The 20,992-nt window shown below is 47.3% G+C and overlaps 3 protein-coding genes across 3 annotated transcripts; 1 reads left to right on the forward strand and 2 right to left on the reverse strand.

The window, feature by feature from the left end:
* The first annotated feature begins 142 nt into the window (after positions 1-142).
* Positions 143-2,010, forward strand: LOC117588469 (26S proteasome non-ATPase regulatory subunit 5). The gene is made up of 2 exons (XM_034279760.1): positions 143-1,369; positions 1,430-2,010. The coding sequence occupies exons 1-2, from the start codon at positions 219-221 to the stop codon at positions 1,791-1,793; spliced, it is 1,515 nt and encodes a 504-aa protein (XP_034135651.1). The 5' UTR covers positions 143-218; the 3' UTR covers positions 1,794-2,010.
* LOC117588468 (relaxin receptor 2) lies at positions 1,947-19,924 on the reverse strand. Its single transcript, XM_034279759.1, has 18 exons — positions 19,520-19,924; positions 11,724-12,215; positions 11,407-11,518; positions 11,206-11,277; positions 9,579-9,656; positions 9,309-9,380; positions 7,674-7,745; positions 7,541-7,612; positions 7,337-7,480; positions 7,179-7,250; positions 6,186-6,329; positions 6,001-6,117; positions 4,215-4,450; positions 4,027-4,141; positions 2,739-2,883; positions 2,523-2,677; positions 2,393-2,466; positions 1,947-2,340 (listed from the first exon to the last, which is right to left on the reverse strand). The coding sequence occupies exons 1-18, from the start codon at positions 19,632-19,634 to the stop codon at positions 2,051-2,053; spliced, it is 2,577 nt and encodes an 858-aa protein (XP_034135650.1). The 5' UTR covers positions 19,635-19,924; the 3' UTR covers positions 1,947-2,050.
* Positions 2,938-3,638, reverse strand: LOC117588470. Its single transcript, XM_034279762.1, has 2 exons — positions 3,394-3,638; positions 2,938-3,327 (listed from the first exon to the last, which is right to left on the reverse strand). Exons 1-2 carry the CDS (start codon positions 3,568-3,570, stop codon positions 2,953-2,955), a joined length of 552 nt encoding a protein of 183 aa, XP_034135653.1. The 5' UTR covers positions 3,571-3,638; the 3' UTR covers positions 2,938-2,952.
* Positions 19,925-20,992: the final 1,068 nt, after the last annotated feature.

The following is a 20,992-nucleotide window of genomic DNA, read 5'->3' on the forward strand; positions in this document are numbered from 1 at the left end:
TAAAGTGGTGTTTTTGCTATTTATGGAGGGTTAATTTAATAATAGCATATATTACATGTTACGTCGCATCAAACTATCGATGAGCGAAACGTCATCAAAAAGACGTCACTAGCTGATTCGATACTTTCCAATTTATTCAACTCATTGTGTATCGATAGGCTGTGTTTTGCTGTTTCGCTGCATTTTGAAAAGAAATTAAATTCCAAAAAACGCAAGTAATGGAGCCAACCTGGTGGGTGGCCAACCTTAAGGCACTGAAGTCCACGGAGCATCGCCTGGAGGCGCTAAACAAAATGAGCATGGCCATCAGCAAGTCGGCAGCTCTGCCGCGCGAAACGGTCGAACTGCTCTTGAACTGCCCGGAGTTGTACGAGTGCGCGACAATTGCCGGCGAAGATGAGCAGAAGAAGCTGAACCAGCCGGTGGTCGATGCGGCCGTAGAGCTACTGCGCCTCAGTCTCGAGCCACTGGAAATCAACACCGAGGACGAGAAGCTGCCGGGCCTGCTCAAGCGCGGGCTGACACATCCCAATGCCAGCGTGCGCTCGGTTGTGCTCAACAATCTGCTGCGTGAGCTTCGCCGCCAGTCCCGCGAAAGCACTGTACGTCCGCTGCCCAGCAACGAACTGATCATCTACGTGCTGGACGAGCTGAAGCAGCCCGAGTCGGAGTGCAGCACTGCGGCCATCAGCGTTCTCGCGATTGTCCTCACCCTGCGCCTCGACGATGCCGAGATACAGTCCAAACTGGTGCAGTTGCTGCAACAGAATGACGTCATCCGCTGCCGCGCCTACGAGCTGGGCGTAATGCTGGCCAAGCGCAATGCCGGCTCCCTCAAGAGTGTCGAATTTATCCTGGATGTGGCCCTCTCCGAGCTGCACAACACCGATGTGCTGCTGCAGGCCAGTGTCATGGAGATTTTGGTGCCGCTGGCGGACCAGAACCACGGACTCACCTACATGGAGCGCCGCCGCGTGTTCGATGTGATCAGCTCTCGGGTGCAGCGCATCGAGCAGGAGCCGCTCAACATGCTCCTCATTCCGAACATCATGAAGTTCTTTGGCAAAATCGGCGCTGTGCAGCCGCATAAGATCATCAACGACTACCCCATCATGGTGGAGTGTCTGTTCGATCAGCTGAAGCACGAGGATGAAAGCATCCTGCCCACGGCCATGGAAACGCTGGCAAATCTGACGAGCACGCCTCAGGGCAAGGTTCTCATTTCCATGCGCTTCGAGCCGGCCATGCTGCTGGCGCTCAAAACTCTCGGCGTCTACGTCCAAAAGCTGTCGCCGCAAGTGAAAATCCGTCTGCTCGAGTCCCTGGATGTCATACTGGCAACAAAGACGCGCCCCAACTCGGAGATTACGTGAGTAATCAGTCCAGGGCCCAGCAAAGACATTGTCTCATTATCTCCTTTCATTTGTAGAGCAATCGTCAGCCGCTGGTACGAGAGCTTTGCCGGTGGCGAGCAGGTGAACTACATCATGGACCTGTACAACACACCCTTCGACGATCTGCAGATCGCTGCTCTGACCCTCCTCAAGACCCTGTGCACCTACCGCTGGGGCATTGCGGCACTGCAACGCACTGGCGGAGCCGTCGAGCATTTGGTGTCGCGTCAGCGCGATCTGCACAAGGATGTCAAGTTCCTGAAGTGGGAGATCATCGGACTGCTGGCAGGCAGCGAAGAGTTCACCGCCACCGAGACGGTGCGCTTCACAGCCTACGTGAATGAGGGACCCTACTATGTGCTCACGCAAGTGAACATAGCCACAGAGTCGCAGGGTTAGCGGAGGATACAACGACTCGGGCCGCCATATCAACAGCTCCAAAATGCAGAAAATTCCAAATTTGATGTTCGGCTGGGATCGGATATTGTTTTGTTTTGTTGTGTTTTGTTTTGGGTTAATTAATAGCTAGATTCAAATGCAAATGGATGCAGACTAACTTTTGAATATGTATTTATAGAATTACAATTAAAATGTAACTATTAAATCACTTATCACATTCCACTGTGGCCAGTCGGTCGCTGTCTGCCTGCGTGTGTCTACAGATAACTCATTTGGCGATGTGAGAGACGCTTGCGACCGGAGCCACCGCCGGCAGTGCCGCCGAGATGAGCCAGGCTCACGCTCAGGCCGGACTCGTAGCCGGTCTGGGTCTGGGAGCGTGTCTCATTGTTCACCAGCGAGCAGCTGGGCAGGGTGTGGCAATAGCGTCGCAGCTGCTGCTTAAACGCCGCCGTCGTCAGTGTGTAGAGCACGGGATTGAGGGCCGAGTTCACCGGCAGCACCAGCACCGCCAGCCAGGCATACAGATCCGGCGAGATGACACAACCTGCAGGCAGTCAGACGGGGAAAGGGCAAGGCAACTTTTGTGTTTCACTCACCTGAAAGAGCGGCAATCTTTACCACGATAATGGGCAGCCAGCAGGCGCAGTCGGTGGTCACAATGATGGCAAAACTAAAACGGGATGAAGGAGTCAAGTGTGTGGCCTTCGATCGCCGAAGCAGACTCACCGCGTGGCCACCACATTCTCGCGTCCGCTGTGTGTGCTGCGCATGCCGCCGCCCGAGTCGCGTATGGCCTGCAGCATGCGCACGTAGGAGAACAGTATGAAGACCAGCGACAGGGTGTTGACGCAAATGAACAGCAGCGCCGAGTACTCCCAGCCCTGAAAGGCAGTCCAAGCACAATTATATGGCACCAAGAGGAAGGAGCTGGCGCTGTCTCACCTTGGCGTACGGATCGTGGATGTGCAGCGAGAGGCACACGCCATTGTTGCCATAGAAGTAGCTGCCGAAGTAGGCGTTGGGCAGCAAGGGAGCCGCCGCCAGGCCAAAGCTAACGCCCCACAGCAGCAGCAGGCGCAGAACAATGCTGCAAGGAAAACCCCCAAAACGAACAAGGATCAATCAAGCAACGAGTAAAGCAATTCCAAAAATATAATCAATGGTTAATGGACTGGAAAGGCTCCCCTGGCTCTGCTTCACGCACACGAGCTGGCACCTTGGCCATATTCTTCTGCTCCTCGAAGTCTCTTTGCTCCTCGGCGTCTGCTGCGCCTTTCAGTGCCACGAGCTCATCGAGGCGACGCTCTATGTTGGTCAATTTCTGCATGATCTGCACCAGATCCACGCCTGCTGCAGCACCGCCCACGTTGGGGTTGCTCTCACTGCTGTCGGAGCTGTCGGAGCTGTCGGAAGCGGCGTTCTCCCCTGGACTGCAGCTGGAGGGGTTCACACTGCGCTGGGGAATGTGCTGCGACGAGGGCGGCAGTGGCGGCCGCGGAATGCCATGAAACTCAAACAGAGATACACTGCGCTGGAGAAGAATGAGCATGAGGATGAGGATGAGGATGAAGATGCCCAAGATATAACATTCCCTTACGGCTCTATCCTCGGCTGCCGCTTGCACAAAGAAGGTGAGGCAATGGCACACCTGGCAAGTGTCCGAAAGTCCCCTAATGTGTCGACCCTCTCGACCCATCTTGGGTCCCACCAACTCGAACTCTGGCTCAGAGCTGAGCGCTCCCTTTCTATGGCGGCAACGTGTGCACTCGAACATGCTGGCCAGAAAGCTGAACAAATTTCAGGACCAAATTTTCAACAAAATAACAGAATTTTACGTTCGGGGCTACGAGCTGACTGATTAATTCAAGCTACTGACTGAGTTTTTGCTCACACGATTTCCCCTCTATATTGTAGTTCAGTTTCCCCTTTGAAGATTTCCCTTCTGTTAATGGCTGTTCAGCGCTGTTGACAGCACAGCGCAACAGCCGGTTTCCCCTCTCCGCTAACAGTCCGCTAAGGGTAGAGTCCATTGCTCTGTTAGCGCTGTAGGAAAGCGGACTGTTAGCTCCCACGATCCACACGTACTGTATTCACACATTCACGATCCACAAAGCACAGGGTTCTGCAGCGGATCTTGGTAAGTCTTGTAAGCTAGATTAAGTGATGTTTCTACACACGCCATTCATTAGTTTGTTCTATTAATTTTAGAGCAAATTAGGTACAAGCTTACCGAATCTTTTCCGTATCGCGTGGCTTCAGGGGCCGCGTGACGGACATCAGGCGGTCCCAGGTGACCAGCGTGAGCAGCAGCGTCGATGATTGGCAGCTAAAGGTGCTCAGAAATCCTAAACACAGGTAAGTGTGAAATTAGACAAGGAGGATAAGGATGATGAATGGATTGCTAGATTGGTTGGCTACCTGCAAAGGCACAGATGGAGCTGTGGCGCCAGGCCTCCTCGTGCATGATGTACTCCCCGCGAAATGTGATGTCCGCACAGGCAATCAGCGTCAGGTAGATGCCCATGAGGAAGTCGCTGGCCGCCAGATGGCGCAGATACAGCGAGTGCTCGACATTGCTGCGTGACTTGTAGAAGTATCTGCCCAGGAGGACGAGCAGGTTGCCCACCACGGCAATGGAGGCCATCACCCAAACACTGCAAAAGAGAGACAAAGTGATGGGTGAATGGGGGGGGGGGGGGGCATAACCTTTGCCTGGACAAATTGTCCCTCTATGCACACGGACCAATGAATGTACCAATGCCGAATGCCGAATGCCCATAAATTGGGGCAATTAAAGGAAACGTAAGACACCACCGTGGCAGCAGCACAGCCCCCTATTTGTCCTTTGTCCTTTGACTTTGTGTGTGTGGTTGGTGTGTTGGTTTCTGTGACTTCGTGACCCGTACAATTGCCAATGCCTGTGTGCCTCATTATTGCAAGGATGCTGCTCTGGCACAGCAACTGCTGACACTGCCGCAATGCTTACGGATATGAAAGCAAGAGCTGGAGTCTGCCTCCAACTCTGTAACTTATGCCAGTGCCAAGCAAGTGCTGTTCCGCTTCCCATTCATTTGCCAGCGCTCCAAGTAGGTGTCTGGTGACTGACAATCATCAGGCACATGCACAGACTGCAGGAATGGCACATTGAATGATGAATCAAACAAATGCAATCAACTGAAATGTGTACGCAGACTTGGAAAGATTGCCAGCTTCCACTTGCCACTTTTGTATATCGGGGTCACCAAAGTGCAGCTTTATGTCCGTTGGCAAATTGCTAGAACTGCAGACCAGCTCAGAGGGCAGCTGCAAGTTAGAGATAGCGTTCGCAGGTGGCCCATAAAAGTACAGCCACCAGCTGGGAGCGAAAAGGATCCGCTCCAACGACTTGAAAGCCCCCTAAGTGTTTAATTTGTATGAAAACATCAACACGGAATAATGAAATAATTTACTAAGCACAAAGTAAATGCTTGTCAGCAGCGTGTCCTTGGATCCCAGGCTCCTTCTGCTGACTGCCTGCTGTCTGCTGTCTGTCGTCAGTCTGTCGTGCCACGTCTCTCCTCACACACATTGCTGCTGCTGCTGCTGTTTGCTTTTGGTGGATGTGCAGCACTTGGGGGAAGCGCCGTATTCCATGTACATAGAACCAACAGCAAAATAACCTGCTGCTGAAAACGTAATTTTCATTTTGCGACCAAGACGAAGACGACGCCGTGGCAGGCAGCCAGATAATCACTCAGGCCAGTTGATGACAAGTGACTGCCGGTTGCCGGTTGCCGGTTGCCACTGCACGACTCCTGCTGCGTATATATTTGCCTTGCCAAGTAGCTAAAATGGAAACATTTGGGATGAGTCCAAATCGGAATAACGACACGAATGCCAGTGAAAAATGTGTCCGAAGTTGCCTCAGCTCCCACTTATACTTTGATCTCAAAGGGCACAAATTTCCCTGCTGCCACATTTGTGGTCTCTAAATTAGGTAAAAGAAAAGCCATGCTGAGCGAAAGCGATGATCTGCGAGGACACTGTCCTCCCATTCCGTCCCATTGGACTGATGTCAGAATCACACCACCAGAATCTGCACCAACTTCGAGAGAGCTGTAAAGTGTTCTTCTGCTTTTAAGCTCTGCCCGCCACCCTTTGAGAGAGCTTTTATGGGTTTTTTGTCTCCTTTTAGCTTGATTAAATGTTGGGGCCATGCACTCACCTGCCACGAAGTATCTGATTATCCAGCAGATGCCAGGTGCTGCTGATGCCATCGCCATGCGGATCGCAGACCCGCACATGGAGTGCGGCACGACACAAATGGAACCACGAGAAGTAACTGACAGGAGCAGACAGAATGGGGATGAATAAAAGGTAAATAAGCACTTCAACAGCTCCTCCACTCACATGTAGTCCAGGCTGCTTAGGTTTTGCAGGACTCGCGGATCGAGGGTCTGAAAACGATTGCCCGTTAGCAGCAGCGAGCTCAGATTTTCGAGGCACGCGAAGGCACCCAGGTCGAATCGTTCGATGCGGTTCTCGTTCAGCTGCCTGCAAGACACAAAAACAGAGGGAACGGGGGAGAGAGTTAGAGCTATGGCCTGGTGCTTTGCTGGATATTGCTTGGATATTGCTCAACACGCGCCAAGGTAAATGGTGTGTATTTGCATTTGGGATTCGCTGGGAGCTTAGAGTACCCCCCCACCCTGGCCGCTGCCTTTTGCCTGGCTCAAAGTTTCATCATTAAAGTTGTGCCATTGATGCCGGAGCACGTATGCGGTATATTTGTCCATTCCATTCCATTCCATTCCTTTCCATTCCATTCCCATCTCTGCCTTTACTCACACGTTCGGCATTTGTTTGTTCCTCTTTTGCTAATATTTTTTGCCCATCCGTTTTCTATTATTCTTCTCCGTTGTTTCTTTGCGTTTGCATGCAAATCATTTCCAGCCTCGGCCGTCGTCAAATGAAAGTTGCTTGAGCCACGGGCCGTGGAATGTGAAGGGGCGCAGGGCAGGCATCAGATTGAGGCTTGGGCTTGGGTTTGGGTTTTGCAAATGAAAAACTGTCAGCTTTTGCATTCCTCAACCTTCTCCCTGCCCACCGCTTAAACAGCAACAACAACAACAAAAACATTATTGATAAATTAAATTCCTCGGCCCGAAGCGAAACTTAAACGGCAATAAATCCCAATGACACTTGGCCCCTAACCCGACACGAAACGGGCAGACATGGAAAATCTGAGGAGTGGGACAGGGACATACCCTACCGTGTGGTAATGGAATGGAATTTATATTTTAATTACGAATGATACCCCGAAACAATCAACGAGATTTGAGCTGCAATTGTGTCGAATCTTTCCATTTTTCATTGTTTTTTTATTACCCAAACTCCACTTACAATCCTTGGAGATAGCTGAGATTGCAGAAGGTTCCGTCTCGTATGTGGGACAGTCTATTGCCAGCCAGAAATCTGCAAGAAGCGGCAACAAATGGAAAATGGAAATGCTTAGACCTAAAGGGCCAACTGGAGGGGCTGGAGTTGTGGGCGGGACTCACAAGTGTCGCAGGCGGGGAAAGGGAAATGTGTTGGCGGCTATCTCCTCGATTTGGTTCTGGGCCAGGGACAGGGTATGCAGATTGAGCAAGGTTCGGGGAAACATCTCTGGGTCCAACAGCTGAAGGCGATTCTCGTTCAAATATCTTTTGGGGCGATCAAAACCTGAGAAGTTCAGTGGGAAAACTGACGGAAGGAATACTTACAGCACTTCCAGACTGGGCAGCTCGGCGAAGACATCGGCCTTGAAGTGTTCGATGCGATTTCCACGCAGATCCCTAAAAGAAGGCAGTAGAGATTTCGCTGGGGTCTTCCTTTTGTCGCTTATCAAATACTTACAGCTCCTGCAGATGTGGCAAACGCTGAAAATCGCTCCGATTGAGGCTGTGCAGTCGGTTGCGTGCCAAAATGCTGCAACGGAATGGCAAGGCAAAAGAAAAACTACACAAAATCTCATTTTAATGCAGAAGAGCAGGGCCACTTGGCAACAAAAGCCGCTGCAACAATGGACCATGGAGACCAGAACTGAGCCAAAAGTCGGAGCATATATCTAGATTTTAATTAGCCATTAAGCGCAAGTAACATGCAGGACAATGGGGCACAACCCCCACGCGTACTCCTCCACTTGGCTCCATACATATCTGCTCCACGGTACTGCAACTGCAACTGTCAACTGGCCAAAAGGGCAGTGAAAGTTTTGCCGTCCCATGCCAAGTGCAGCTGTGACTCGGAGTCGTAACTGAGTTGTTTATGTGTTTTTGTGTGTCGCCAGGTTTTGTCTATACTATTTTGTTAGGGTGTACCAATGCCGCCAGATGGGGCATGATGATTTTTAACGCTGTTCAATTGTTCAAGAAGCTGCCAATGAATCTGAAAAGTCTCTGAACCCAAGCCGAAACAAGTTATAAAAGGATCACAACTGATTCTCATCTTTGATGCACATTTTTCTTCTTAGAACTTTAATATTGAATAGGCACCAATTCGAGAGCATTTCAGAGTCACATTGAGCACTTTTTTGAGTGAATCTTTCCAGAGCAAAGCCACAAACCGAGGGCATTTCCGTCTCGCCTTTTGGCCAACTGCTGTTGGCTGTTGGAATGGGCCAAGAGGGCAGCCCTCCCGCTCGACTCAGTGCACACAACAAGCTGAAAACTTTTTACCGTCTGTGCTAATATTTTTATGCCCACAAAACGGGGAAAAAGGACAACGAAAGCGCCACAACAAAGAGCGGCCGGAATTGTGCCACATTGTCTGTCGTTGGTGCCCCCAACCCCAACTTGTTCCAGTCCCACCGATTCACTCTCTGGACATAACACAATGGGCCAAGTTTATGACCCACAGAGGCTGACAGCAATGATTGTGATTAGCATCGACTGTGCTGTGTGTGTCGAAGGGCTGCGCACATTCCATACACAGAGACGATATAATCGGGGCGACCCTGCGTTTATTGGCAATTACTGGATTTTTGTCATTTATGAATACCAGCCTCGGGCTGCCCAAAAACTAATGGGCCCCTGACACGAGGGCCACTCCCGAATGAAAGCCCGGCACTGGTCACTGCACTTCCTTTGTTGGGTGTCTTTTTTGGGCTTAAATTTCGATTAGAAAAAAAATGTGATATTTACAATTTAATCAGCCCTAATCTAATTTGATTTACGTTCAATTAGAATTTGTTCGCCAGCGCATAAATTGGTAATAATTTCATAAGCTTTTTTTCCAAATGAATTTTATTACAATAAATTCGCCATTTCAATTGGGGCGCCTGCAAGCCGCAGCTTATGGCCAGAAAAGCCTCGGGCATACATAAGGAATGGCACTGTAATCGATACAGTGTGGGTCGTGGTTATAAGGCAGGCTACCACACAAAAAAGAGCATTATTCAATCATTAAGAACATGGCATTAATGAGTGTTTAAAACCGCATGGCCAGTGAGACTTAATGAACAATCGACGACACTGATACTGGGATACTTACAGAATCCTTAATTGATTGCCCTCGGCGAAGAAATGTTCCGGCAGATGCGACAATTTATTATCGTCCATATAGCTGGAAGAATGCGTTAAAAAAGCGCAAAAACCGGAAACCAGAGAGCAACAAAAAGTTATTATTCAAAAGTAAACTGTGAGTGAGTGAGCGAAACAACAACAACAAACAGGAAAATAGCAATGTTAAGTGCACATAAATAATAAGACTGTTAATTGTGAGTTATTGTAGGGAGCGCCATGATGTTCGGCCACTACTCACAGAGTCCTCAGCGGTATGGTGGCCAGGCGATCGAATGCATGCGAGGCAATCTCACGGATTGAGCAGAACTTCAGGACTCTGAAAGTGAGAAGACATGCGACTGAATAAAACGTAATAAATATGAAATTCAATTGTAAAGTTTGCACACTGTCGGAGCGAGAGCGTAGGCTGAAAACTGCTAGGACACAACTTTTGCCACTCCACTCCACTCCACCCGCAGCTGCCCCGTTGCCAACGTTCCGGATAAGATTTGGAAAATAATGCCTGCCCTTTGTTTTTCGCGTGACATTGTTTTGGGCCAAAAACTTGAGGCTCATTTGTATGTGCAAACAAGAGATAATCCGGGCCCTAGACCGTCGAGACATTCTCTCTTCATTAGGCGCTTGTTTGGGTCTTGAATTGTTCTCAAACCCATTTGAAATTCAATTCAAAATTGAATGTGTTTTGTGGACCACAATTATTTATTCCAAAATAAGCGTAAAGTTGAAAGCTCAGAGCTGCCCATGAGCTAAAATTAATTTGAATTATTTCATCAGAAATACTCTCCATGCAATTGCCACATGCTACATAAATATACTTATGCAGACAATACAATTTGATTGTGTGTTTTTCTGACAATTTTCCGTGGGGGCGTTGCTGCCTGCAGGCAATTTAATTTACGCCAGAGACATGTCCTGCCTGTGGGCTCCTATCAACGCGCTTTCCGCCACTTGCCATCAATTGGGTGCGCTCTAAAAGTATCTCACACGTCGTCTAAGGATCTCCTCATTCTCAGTGATGTAGGGTTAATTCGAATGGCTTTTGGGATGCTTAAGCCAATAGCTCAATGCGCAGCAGACTGAGAAGACGAAAAAGCCTCTCAAAAATGCACTTGATCCGAAAGTTGTCAAGTGTTTTGTTGCCAATTAGGAAGAATATCTCAAGGACAACATTAAAGTCTGTTTTCCGCTTGTACATGCTTATTTTTGCCTAAGGCTGAGAACTTTTGGAAGATCCCTTTGGGCTATGGCCTATGCTGAACAATCCTTTAATGGAGGAGTAAACGCTACTGAATTCTGAATGGGTGACTGAGCTTTAACGATGTCCATCCCTTCACTCATCCTGCCCATTGGCAGTGAGAATGGGAAGACGGTGTATGAGATGGGCCAGCATGTGGCTGGAATGTCCAATTTAAGCCGAGGAAGTGTGTTCTTTGGCCCAGTGACACATAAACTGCAACACGAGGCCAAGAGCCAGCTTCTGCATCTGTTTGCCGCTTATCCCTTTGCCTGTCTGGTTGCTACGTAATTTGTATGTAAGCCAGCTGTGTGATGGCTACCACTGATACTCGTCCTGTGACTGCAACTGGGACTACGACACCACCGACAACGACATTGGGGAACCAACGACGACTACTTAAAGGGCACCATTAAGGACACAGCATGGCGCTAATATTTGTTGCGGTCGAGACGGGTTTTGATACTGCTCCAGGGTTTTGCCTGAATATGCAAAGCGAATGCCGCAGCAGCCTTTATTCCAGTTTGAGTTCCAGTTTTAATTAAGGACCACAAAAGCTATTGCAAGATTGGACAGTGCGTCTTAACTTAAGGTGACTTTAAATCAAATTAAAAATACAATAAGGACTTACAAACTCTCCAGATTCGGCAGGAAACTGAAGAACGTCTCGTGAATGATTTCGAAATTGTTGCCTGTTAGATCGCTGAAAATGAAACAAAAGTTAAATACAAATATTAAGATTCATATTATCTATCTATTTAAAGTTAATATTGCATTCCATAGATGCAAGATAAATAAGAGATGAAATAGCCAACAAAACTGTTCTACTTACAGTGCTGCCAGATCGTTTTGTGGCAAGTGCATGGGCAGGGCTGTTAGCATTTGGAAGCGGCAGAGTATCTCATCACCGCGACACGGACAGCTAAAGTTCTCGTTGCGCCACACTGCAAGTATGGAGACAGAAAAGATTAAAAGACAGCGATGACATGGACATGATGATGTGATGAGTCAATGCCATTGCAATTGCCATTAGGACAACTATCGAATTTACATGGCGCCACTCAGTTGCACGCCACCACGCCGTAATTGCTTTTGACTCGCATCCACATTCGCGTCATTTGTACAGTGGTAAAGTGGTACGGTACTCACAGCATTCGCCAATCGGCTTGTCGTCGTGCCGCCCGAACGGCTGCTTGCGGTAAAGATGATCCCAATAGTGGGCATCCACCTCGTTCATGCAGTTCCACTCGTCGGATCCGTCGTCGCAGTCGACGCTGCCGTCGCAGTTGGCGCGCTGCGGCACACACTGCGCTGTTGCGTTGCAGTGGAAGTAGCCCGCGGGGCAGTGGTCTCCGGCGTCTGGCACTAATATTTCCGCCCCCGCGACATCACCACTGCTTAGCGGCGATATCACTGCCACCCCTCTGCCGGCAGATGACGCGCTCTTTCTTTCCACGCCCGAAGCTCCAACACCCGTTTTCGTTCTTACTTCTGGCGCGCTGAGCGATGCTTTTGTTGCTTTAACTGCAGCTTCGACTCTCACGTCGGCTGCCATTTCGTCTGTGACTTCGGCTGCCACGCCTGCTGATGGCAGATGCAGTAGCAGAGAGAGGGAGAGCATCATAGCGATGCACAGTCGGGCTATGAGAGACAATTAAAGTTGTTGTAATATTTTGACGGTAATTAACGGGACTTAAATATTGATTGCTGATCTCTATTCAGTTGCCCATGCAGAGCTTTGCCAGAGTAAACGAATATTAACACATAAACCTAGGCACATTTATTTCTTTAGTTTTTCATTCATGGTGGAAAGGAAACCAGCTAACCCAATTCAAAGAAAATAAATATTATAAATGATTGCGCGAGCAAACATCTGTTTCCAAGCCAAATGCTGTACAAGATTCATAAATTTGCTTAGCAAATGGGTCCGAAATATTTGTTTAACCGATTGAATGGGTTAATTAGCATCCGGAATAGTTGTGCTCCGCGCAGAGAGCAGACCAGAACAGAACAGCAAAGCAAAGTGGAGAGAGTGATCCGAACAGTTGCGATGCTCGTTGATGTTTCACGTGCTAAAACCCACAACACGCGCCCACACACACGCACTGCAATATCCAACGGCACAGTGGCCCCCATTCCACACCCCTCCGTTCTCTATGGTCCCAGGCGTTGTCAGTGCATTTATCATTTTTAACGATTGCACTTAATGCGTCGCAATTTCAACGAAGATAGAGGAGAGAGTCGGAATCGGAATTGGAATCGATTGGGGCCAGAGAGCGAGGTGTAGGATATGGGATATGAATGGATATGAATGGGAAGCATTCGATATCTGAAGTTGAATTTCGTAGATTGCAAATTGCAAAAATGTATGCGTAAAAATGTAAAATGTAAAATGTGTAATAAAATTGTTTGCAATAAAAATTATGCACAGTACATTTGGGCCCAATGGCGATGCAATGGTGCGTGAAATATCCCCGGATGGCGACACGGCCGCCCGCCTGGACACTTTTCGTGGGCTTCAGCCCCTTCCCAATGGAATGGCCATCGATAGCGCATCATCGCCATCAGCATGACTGGCTGACTTTCTGATGGACACGATGCCACGACAGCAAATGTGAATGCCACGCCACAACAGCGAAAAAGGCAAAAATAATAATTATAATACTCGGCACGGGATGGCATGGGACTGAGGCAGGTAAACAAATGAAAATCAAATTAAGTTCAGGCCGACAACAAAAAAAAACAACGACAATAAGGAGTACGTGGGAGTGAGAGATTAAAGATTACAACAAAATACCCTTTGGGAAGGTACTAAATACTCGGTTGTACTTGTAACTATTTCAGTCTATTTGGGACACAGTTTAAATCATTAAAAAAGTTCGAAAATAAATGGTTTCAAAAAGAGATTTCCCAATATCCTTTAAAGTTCTCATCTCAGCATCGAAGAATCCAACTAATTTCCTTTTGGATTGCACAATTTTTCGAACGGACACTGTAAGAAATGATTTGTGATGTGATGAGAATGAAAAACCTGTGAACAAAATTCCATACAATTTGCGTACATATGCCATTGCCCATCGAGATGAACAACCGGACTGCAGGCTCGGAACATGCCCAAGTTCCTGGCACTGCAGCAGGTCATAATTCAATCGTCAGAGGAGAAGGAAGAGCAGAGAGACACGAGTTCGAGGACAACGGATTGCAATTACGAATGGAATAAGATGAAGATGGAGATACGAGACTGGATGGCAGGATGACTCCATGAAAGTGTAATTAAGCGAAGCATCAGGCGCGGACCGAAGGCATGGACAAGGACAAGGACAAGGACACGGAGGACACTCGACAATCGACACTGAGCATTGGACACGTGTTGCTAATGTGCGCCACAGCGACAGTGGGAAAAGGGTTAGGATGATGGCAAGGAATGGCCCACAAGCAGCATCCAGACCCAAGCTGATTCCGATGGCCGATGGCATATCAACGTTTTGTCAACAAATTTGCCGCAAGTTGAAATGTTTGATATGTTCGTCTTGGACTCGTCTCATGATTGATGAGCCATCTCAGAGGGGTGGCCCGAGATACCACCAGTTGCCCGGGGGGCCTTCAGTTGCAAAGTTGCTGGTAGGTATCCAGGTGCTGTGCTCCAGGGTCGCAGGTGCATGGCAAAAGATTCTCGCAAAGTAAAGAAGCTTTCACAACCTTGTAGCTCATAAATTGCAATAGCTGCTGCCTGGCTGCTCCCGTCATTCCAGCCCATTATCTGGCCCCATTCTCCATCGACTGGCATTTGTTTATGCAGCCTGACCCTCATGCACCTCGTCGACCCACACCGAAAGCAAACGCACGGAAATAGACACTCCGGAGAAAGTTTGTTCTTGGGCCAGGACAGGAGAGAAGGCGCTGGACAGGTGGCCACAGTGGAGTGGCTTCTTTGCCGTGGCAGTAATTAAAAGAAACGAAAACTTGATAGACGCAGAGTCCAACAGAAATGGATGTGGATGTGGATGAGGATGTGGCCTGGCAGCCAGCCTGCACTTTGAAGTTTGCTTCTGAAACACTTTCACAGTGAACTGGAAATAGTTGGCTCTTTGGGCTTCGCAAGTTTAATTATTTGCCACCAAAACAAACTCCGAGCTGACACCTTCGACTGCAATTGCAATGCGTTAACTTGGCTGATTCACAGCAAATCTATTTCGCAAAAATCAGTCAATCATGTGTCCAACTGGCTGCCACGTGGGTTCGAATCTGTACACATTGCTGTGGATCGATCGCAGTTTCTATGGCAGCTACATATATTTGTGCAGATCGTGGCATTGGTTTACATTTCCACATCCCCAAAGAGAAGGATCCGCTGCAGCTGCAGATGATTCATGGAACCCCTAACGCTGACTCACATCATTTGTGGCACTTGTACACATTCAACAAACTATTTGTGCCTGATTTACTGGACGTAAAATAGCAAAAAACACAAACCTATAGTTTTCCATCATATTAAACGATGCTCTGGCATGAGTATCGATCATTCCATGGATGGATTCCTCTGCTAAATACAGCCACTGAGAAATTCCAATAGTTTTATTCACTCGCGGGACTGTTTAGATTTGGAACTCAACTCTGACCGGAGTCTACGCACATTCAGTGGCAGTTCAATTTGCAATTTGTATACCCCTTCGAATTGGGCAACGAAAATCCAAGGGGAAAATTCGATTTTTTTTGTTTGTTCTTTGGCCAAGAAGAACTAAGTTATAAACAATATTCCGAACTGGGCGGGCGCCCAATCAACACACAGCACAAGACAACAAAAAAACCAAAAAGAAAACTCAAATGATAAACACAAAAATATTTGTATGAAGCTCTGGAGATGCCTGCTCCAAGTGCTCACTGCCCATACCCATTCTAGCAATCTATCTATAGGTATATATAATCATAAGTACTTCTTATATAGTGCAAATCTCTGATGAGAGCATTTGTCCAAATGGCCCAACGAGGCAGCAATTTTGAATCCGAATTCCCAAACCGATTGATCCCTTGAACCACTCAAGAGATACTTAGGCCTGTCTGTCTGTCTGTCTGTCTGTTTGTCTGCACATGCCAATGGGTTAATTGTTAACCCATCAAAACCCATCGAAATTGGATTCCTTTGCCTTGTGGCACATGTGCAACTGTTGGCCTGGCCATTCTACCCAAATGTAATTACTTCATGAGTATTAATCATCCATATCCAAACACACACACACACACTGCTCATACCACTCGCTCTCTTTGCCATCTTCAATTACTTGGAATGTGAGAGGGGGCTTAGGATCAATCCACCCGGGGGGGGGGGGGGTGGTGTTCATGTCAATAGTTTGGTTGTTTGAACTGCCGCTGACAGCAACAACGAAAAAAAAAAGGAGCGCACACAAATGAATATAAATGTGATGGCAAAATGGTTAATGTCGGGGATTGGAGCTGCTGCTGCTGCTGCTGCTGCTGCTCATGGGTCAGAGGTCATGCCAGACACACACAGAAACTAGAAATTAAGCGGTTTCTAGGCCCATTTGCCTTATTCCGGCTCTATTTGCTTGGGACTTTGCTTGATTTCTTTTCTCATATGTCCTTTTTTTTCTCTGCCGGTATCCGGGCTCTTTGCGTTTCAATCAAGGAATTACTTGCAACACACGCCTGTCATTTTTCATTTTTTCACTTGGCAGCAGGGTCAGGGGTCAAACACACACACACACACACACGTACACAGATATGTGTATGTAAATGTTGATATTCTATCTGGTATCTCTCCGAGCACTCTTGCAAGCCAAAGCCCCACCAAAGCACCGAATGTGTCCCTTTTCCAGCTGCTTTCACTTGAGCAAAAAATATACAATCGGGTGCTCTAAATACGACTAAAAGATACCTCCTAATTGGGGCACAAAGTAGAAATTAGTGGGAGTCTGAATCACCCGATTTCACGGGGTGTTTAATCTTCCTAAGACTGTTTAAGAGTGCTCCACCAAAAATGTTAATTAGATGTACCCCCGGGTCTGGCATTGACGTATCGTATGAGTAAGCCACTGAGGATGGCCTCCACACCCCATGGGGTTACTCAATACGACCAGTGAGTGAGTGAGTGAGTGTCCTTATTGGAAACTTTTGCGATGAGCATACGTACGACGAGCTCTAGATGAAAGCGGAATGTATCTATGATTGAAGTTCCGAGGCAAAACTTTTGGTAAGCCATTAACTGAGGGGTCTAGGGTTTCCTTGGCAGCTGTAATTGAAGAAGCTGCCTCAGCGTTGGTTATGCTTAAGTCTTGGTTTAGTAAGGAAAATAATGCATTGAAGAAGTGTGGCTAATAAATGTTTAACTATTGAAATAGAACCTTAAGCCATGTGGTATGACTTCATAATGGTTTCTTTCAGCTTAATAAAGTTATTGCAAGAATGTACACTAATCAAAAGTCATAAAGCACTGCCACAAATTCATGTTTGATGTGTTTGTTTTTGCTTTGGTACTCTTTGAAGTCTGAAATCCTGTCTCAGTTCATTAGTGCAAAGGTCTTGCTGTCTCTTGGGGGTAGAGTCCTTCAATCATGGGCAGAGCAATTGCCCACCGCACACAGGCCACAGTTATTTCTGCTTGTTTTTGGTAGATAGTGCTTGGTGTGGCTGTGCTCTAATGATGCATAACCATTTCAAGACTGCCACTGCCGGACGGACAAACGGACAAACGGACAGACGCCACTTGCCGGCTCCATGGACAATTCAATTATGAGACGTTTCACATTTCCTCAAAAATAAAATAAAGTAAAAAATAAAATTGTATGGATTACTTGATCAACTTAAAAGCTTACTCCCCCCACCCCTCCACTATCCGCCAGAAGCCTGATATTCGAGTCCTTGTGGGCATCGATTAGCGTTTACTCTGGACAATGATGTGGCGGATGGATGATGGGGGATGCTATTTGGGGCTCTTGAAATTGTAGAACATTTTCCCCTTTTGAATGTAATGATTGTACCGTATTCAAATTACCAACAGCACATGGGTGAAGGGAGCACATTGGAGAAGACAGCACTTTGAAGAAGATAACCCATCCGAAACGAATGGCAGAAGTACCCTCGGGTGTACCTTGAACAGGATGCTGCCCAAACCCACACCCAATACATCTCATATGAGTAGGAGTACTGCCACTATGCCGCGGGCGACATCTTCTTAAGTGGAAAATCGGTTGCCCGGCTTCCTCTCACATTTCTCCCCCCAGCCATCGATAGTGTGTGTGTGTGGGCAGAGGTGAGCCTGGGCCACGCACAATTGGTTGTGTGTGTTTCTGGGTGCTCCTTGTCTGAGTTACAATTTGTTTTTTCCGGTTTTTCTTTGGCAGTTTTTCTGCCACAATTACCCACAATTTTCACGCTTGCAACTCGGACTAGACTGCGCGACTTGCCTTGGTATTTGTAGAGGAAACAACACTAATCGGTGGTGGTGAGGGGAATCCACATGATGGTTGCCTGAGTTTTTCATGTCTTCATTTGTGGCTGGTAGCTAATCGTCGTGTTAGATTTAAGCCCACGGTTCAATTGGATTTAGTTGGGGGGAATTGTTTTGGTTCCCATGAAGTACTTGAAGCTTCCCTCTGACCGTCTTGCTTGTAGCTATTTTCTCAAAGGATCTCTTTTCCCTTCCTGTCTCTCTGTCTCTCTGTCTCTCTCACCCAGAGTGGCTTAGCTTAAATCGAGAAACGAACACATTTCCTGTATCCTGAATATTTTCACTGAAGCAATCAATTCCAAAGATACACAATGGTGGGGACAACTATGAGCCACCATTCTCCATGCCATAAAAGGTATCCAGGGACGACCGATGACAGGGGATTTGCCTAAGCTTGTCGAAGTGGAAACCACTAATAACAGAACTTTTTTGGCAGTAACATCAACCAGATTCAGTTTCAGTTTCAGTTTCACTTTCTGTGCCACATGCCACAACTATGTGCTGCTGCTGACCAGCGAAACCGCAGCAACTCAAACCACACCCACAACCACCCATCGATGATGGGTTCGGGGCTCGGGGGTCTTACACTTGGTCCTCAGCCATTGGCAAATTCATTCAACCTCATAAATCTAAACGGCACCACGCACTTACTCTTAATGACATTTTATTACAAAAATTTAACACAGACAGCCAGCGAGAAAGATACAAAGAGAGACGGGGAGAGCAGAGGAGATGTGGGAGTGGTAGCGATAGAGATGGTTATAAACTGAGTCGGGAAAAATCTCTTTTCTATATAGCATCCATGGTGGGTCCATTAAGTAACCCGAAAATTAATATGCAAATTGAAGGAACTTTTTTTTAATTGAAAATCGGTTGTGTGGGTTACATTTCCATGAATATTAAGAGTATTAAATGGTGTGGGATTACAAATTATTGTGCTGCATTTTGCACACAATTTTCGAACAGTTTTCACAATCTCCCCGTACATCTTGCTCCTCCCATGCAGGGCAAGTTACATCTTATCTATTTATAAAATCTCTTGCCCATACTCAGACTCCCAATTTGATGGCTCTGTGCATTTCAAATTGTGTTCCCTGTCATACTATTTTTATATTGATATCTTTTGATGTTTTTCCTAAACTTAGTGAACATAAAATCACGCACTCCATTAATTAAATATCTGAACGAGTATTTGTGGCTTCAGAAGCGGAGGCCGAAGCACTGAGATGTCCACAGATGGCCAATGTCTTGGCCAGTTCTGGTCGCTCGCCTTTTTGTTATTCTGGAAACATTTTGTGGATAAAGTAGATAAAAAATATACACCCCAGCCGTTCACAGTCCCCGTATTAACATATCTTATGGCCAATACGAATAAACAATTGCATTGCGATAAATAAACGATTATCAAGAAAAAATCAAAAGGCAAAATGAAAAATGGAAAAGGGAAATCGGGGGTTTTGTTTATTGTTGTAAGACGTACGCATGGTCCCCATTGATAGTGGTGGCATCATCGGGTTTCCCATTCGCTTCGCAATATCTTTCTGGGGAGTTCGCGTCGTAGGATTATTTCTTATTTTCTTTCCGAATCGGGCCATAAACAATTTTCCAAGATTTCGTTTTTATATTTTTAGATTAAAACTGCAATCGGCACAAACACTGGGACTACAACAACACAGACAAAGAAAGACCAAAAAAAAAACAACAACAATTTTTCGGATTTTATTTCGAATTGAGATCGTCGCGAATTTATGCTGAGATCTGGTGGATCGATCCTCTGTGGATCCGCTATAGCCGCGACCGGCTCCTCTCGGTCAATCGGCAGCAGACACTGTCTCGGGGACTCTCGATGTGGGTGCGGGCTCGTGGCATTGGTGCGCGCGTTCGCTGCCAACGATAACAAACAACTGAAGGCGAATCGAGTGGCGAGCCGAGCGCTTGCAACATGTGGCAGGCATGCGGCATGCGGCATGCGGCATTTGGCTAGTGGTTACCCCTTGCTCCTTTACCGAACCGAACCTCAAGCCCACTCATTCAACAAAACGGCTGCTGGCCAATCTATGAATGAATCGAGAAAAGCTCACAAGCGTCGCGTACGTCCCACCCGGTATGCAAGTTCAAGGTGAAAAGCTCTCTCTTTGTCTCTGCAAAAGCTCAGGAATGTTTGCCGTTACAAGAGGTTTACCATTCAATTTCGATGACCGTTCAGCACAAAACTGTTATTAGCATTGTGTTAATATTGAAATTAGACAAAAGTTCTCCTCTTACTGAAACTCGCAGGATGCTTGCTTTGTTCATGACACCGGAAACCGACTAAAGACTACAATTTTCACCTCATTTGGAAGCTTTTTTTTCTCTCTTGATCAGAATTCGTTAAGCAAGCAATTCCAAAAAAGTTTTCCACAAACATTATTAGTTAAGCTCCAAACATCATACACAAAAAATGTATTACAAAGTATTCAGGTATTATTGATTCAAGTTCATCCCACCGTAGTGTGACCGAGCGTGACCAGCGCTGGCGCAGCACAGCTCATTGATCAGACGATGAACAGCAGATAGCAGATTGCAGCTCCAGGTCGAAAACATCATCACACCCGTTCTTGTGAACTCCTCTCTCGAGGAGTGGATGCTTCAGCAGGACAGCAGTTTCAGGACAGCCCAATCGATGCTGCCCAGGCAAGCGGCAGTGACCCTCCTTGTAGCGGAACAGAGAAAGGTCACAGTCTGAATGGTCTTGCCGAGGCCCATCTCATCGGCTAGAATGGTGTCGATGGCCTGGCCACAGCTGTGGTGAGGCCAGCGCAGCACATGGGTTCCGTAGCGTTTTTGGAAGGACCAGCGGAACTTGGTGCTGATACTGCTCCATCCCATAGCTGAGGTCTGTCTGGCTTTAACGACAGTGTGCAAGTAGGGCCGAACGATCCATACCTCAAATGGAACTGGTGCACTGATGCGG

This window comes from Drosophila guanche, unplaced genomic scaffold (assembly GCF_900245975.1).
Source record: "Drosophila guanche unplaced genomic scaffold, DGUA_6, whole genome shotgun sequence".
Taxonomy (NCBI): Eukaryota; Metazoa; Arthropoda; class Insecta; order Diptera; family Drosophilidae; genus Drosophila; species Drosophila guanche.